This window comes from Pinus tabuliformis, chromosome X (assembly GCF_031772625.1).
Source record: "Pinus tabuliformis cultivar Carrire ecotype Pingquan chromosome X, CPIR1, whole genome shotgun sequence".
Lineage (NCBI taxonomy): Eukaryota > Viridiplantae > Streptophyta > Pinopsida > Pinales > Pinaceae > Pinus > Pinus tabuliformis.
This window is the reverse complement of record NC_142308.1, coordinates 463,676,701-463,679,151: the sequence shown is the minus strand read 5'-3', so window position 1 is coordinate 463,679,151 and position 2,451 is coordinate 463,676,701. Positions and strand designations below refer to the sequence as shown.

At 39.9% G+C, this 2,451-nt stretch overlaps 1 protein-coding gene across 1 annotated transcript; it reads right to left on the bottom strand.

The window, feature by feature from the left end:
• Positions 1-505: 505 nt before the first annotated feature.
• LOC149140645 (expansin-B16-like) lies at positions 506-1,828 on the bottom strand. The gene is made up of 5 exons (XM_089451030.1): positions 1,657-1,828; positions 1,311-1,423; positions 1,040-1,236; positions 791-920; positions 506-700 (listed from the first exon to the last, which is right to left on the bottom strand). Exons 1-5 carry the CDS (start codon positions 1,826-1,828, stop codon positions 506-508), a joined length of 807 nt encoding a protein of 268 aa, XP_089307156.1.
• Positions 1,829-2,451: the final 623 nt, after the last annotated feature.

Here is a 2,451-nt window from a genome sequence, read left to right as displayed (position 1 = left end):
TGGAATAACATTGTTTGCACTAAGCGTTTTTCCATATGACTGGCCAGTCAAGGTGTAACAGTCATGGAGGTCAATGGCACAGAATTGGAGAACTTAATTACATATTTGTAAGAATGTAAAATGGAATGGGATCTATTACTAAGCAGTGGTAAAGTTAGCGCAGATATCTTCAAGTCAGAAGCAAAGAAAATGTCAATCTATTCTCATGATTCAAAGTCTAAACGTCTGTACATATGAATGACAAAAGACAATATAATTCGAGCATAACTAAGAAATATGAGCTTCGACGACACGGAAACATATAGTTGAAATTGAATTGCATCTCCCTAATACAACCCTAAAACTGACTTCCCTAAAGATTTTCGAGTCTGTCTCCACAAGTAGATATTACTTAACCTTATAAAAGTGAACGCGTAGTACACTTTTTTTTCCACTTCTAGCTATCTTCACCACGGCACAAATTTTCATAAGTTATTCAGAGTATAAGCTCCGTACAATGAGACTATTAGTCATAGTTGACAAATGACCTGTACGTAGCACTGGGTTGCCAATTTTGTGGAATAACGTTATTTGCAGTAAGCGTTTTCCCAGTTGAAAGAGATTGCAAGCGAATAGAGAATGGAGCTTGTAAAGGGCCGCTATTCAAACACCAATTTGCACCCCACGTCTGTTGCATTCCTTGCCATGTATCAGAGTTTGCCTGCATACATGAGCATATAAACATTAATTTATTTGCAACGATATATTGCTACACAGGAGTACAATCGAAGCAATATTTATAATAACAAACCTGCTTTAGATCGACTGCTCCAAGATCTCCATCTCCATCTTCGTATTCGATAAGTACAGCGAACCAGTAAGTAGTGGCACCTTCGTTGACGTGGAATGCAATATTCTTCCCCGGATACTCGCAAGGCACACTATACAATAACATCAGAAAGGAAAGGTGCAGTAATCAAATAAAAATGATACAAACATCGTAAAGGAGTTCAACTCTGCAAGTCCTGTAATCTACGACCGAGTACGGGTAGATGAGCACCGTTGGAACAAAATAGAGACGACTCCAGCGTTAAGCAGATCCGAAGATGTACCAGGAGATGCCATGTCGCTGAACGCAGTACCACTGAGATCAAAGTGTATTTTGCCCGAACCCGAGCAGATTCCACCAGGACATTCATCTGTAATAACCACCGTCACCGCGCTTTGAGAGCACAATCCATTCCCTGTGCACTTTACCTGCTTACATGAAACATACAATAAGCTAACTTTTCATCAAGAAGTCATGAAACTTTAGAAATACCGAAACAGACCTGATAGCATGCTCCGCATCCTTTCCCGTCTTTGAATAGGGCAGGACTTCCGGCAGCTATTTTTGATTGGAAAGGTATCTGTTTGACCAGGCTACCATATCCACATGCCCCACCTGTTACAATGGGTTAATTTTATTTTTTCACTCGCACGTTCATATCCTTGAAGGGCTCTGAAAGCTCAGGAGATAAATAATATAAAAAATAGCACAAACAACTTTCACGTGTTTGAATATTCTGGTGCGGTTTAGTAGATTGAATACTAGAAACTTCAATATTTAAAAATTAATTTAGAAATAATATAATAAACAACGATCGGCCTAAATAAAGAACTTAACATTGCCCTTACCCTCGCTTCCGTCTCCGTTTGGACTGCCATACCATGTAGCGGTGGCTGGCTGCCAATCACCTTCTTCTTCTACTAACTTATATTGATTGAGATTGAAACCAAGAGCGATTACAGAGCATATAAACATTAGGCAAGCTACCTCATAAGCGAAACAGAGCGTCATCTTCCTCATTTCTGAACCGAAGGTAGAAAGCATAAAAGCTTATACTACGCTGGGCTCACAGCCTGTGCAATGCAATGCCCGTTAAGAAAATGGAAAAATAGGGCATATTTATAAGACCTTTAGAACTGTAGTGGGTTGGTCGGTGCAAGGTTTTCAATTTCCGTCCTGCAGAAGGCCCACCCGTCCTTTCATATTTAGGGAACACCATGTGAATACGGATGCGACGATGACTAAAATTAAAATCCTAAAAGAATAGACCGTTTTATTCGTTGGATGTTGTCAAATGAACCGTGTGTAGTAATAATCCTGAGTGCTGGGAAGTCAAAAGCTCAGCATAGATTAGGGAGAGTTGAGCAGCAATTGTAATTGATGAACTTAAAGCGTGAGAGGAGGCGATGATAAGGGATGCCCCCGTTCAAATCGAGGCTACGAGAAAGGAACTGAGAGGGAAAAATGAACAAATGTTCGTAATTTTTATGGTACAAGGCACATGGTACGTTGTTCCAGTGTCGGCTTCTTTATCTTGGCCCAGTACGGGAGTGTTAGAAATTAGAAGAATTTGGTAGATTTAGATGGCATCTTGTTTGTCTTGTATTGAAAATATAGCTCATAGAGATTTTCCAATGAAGGCA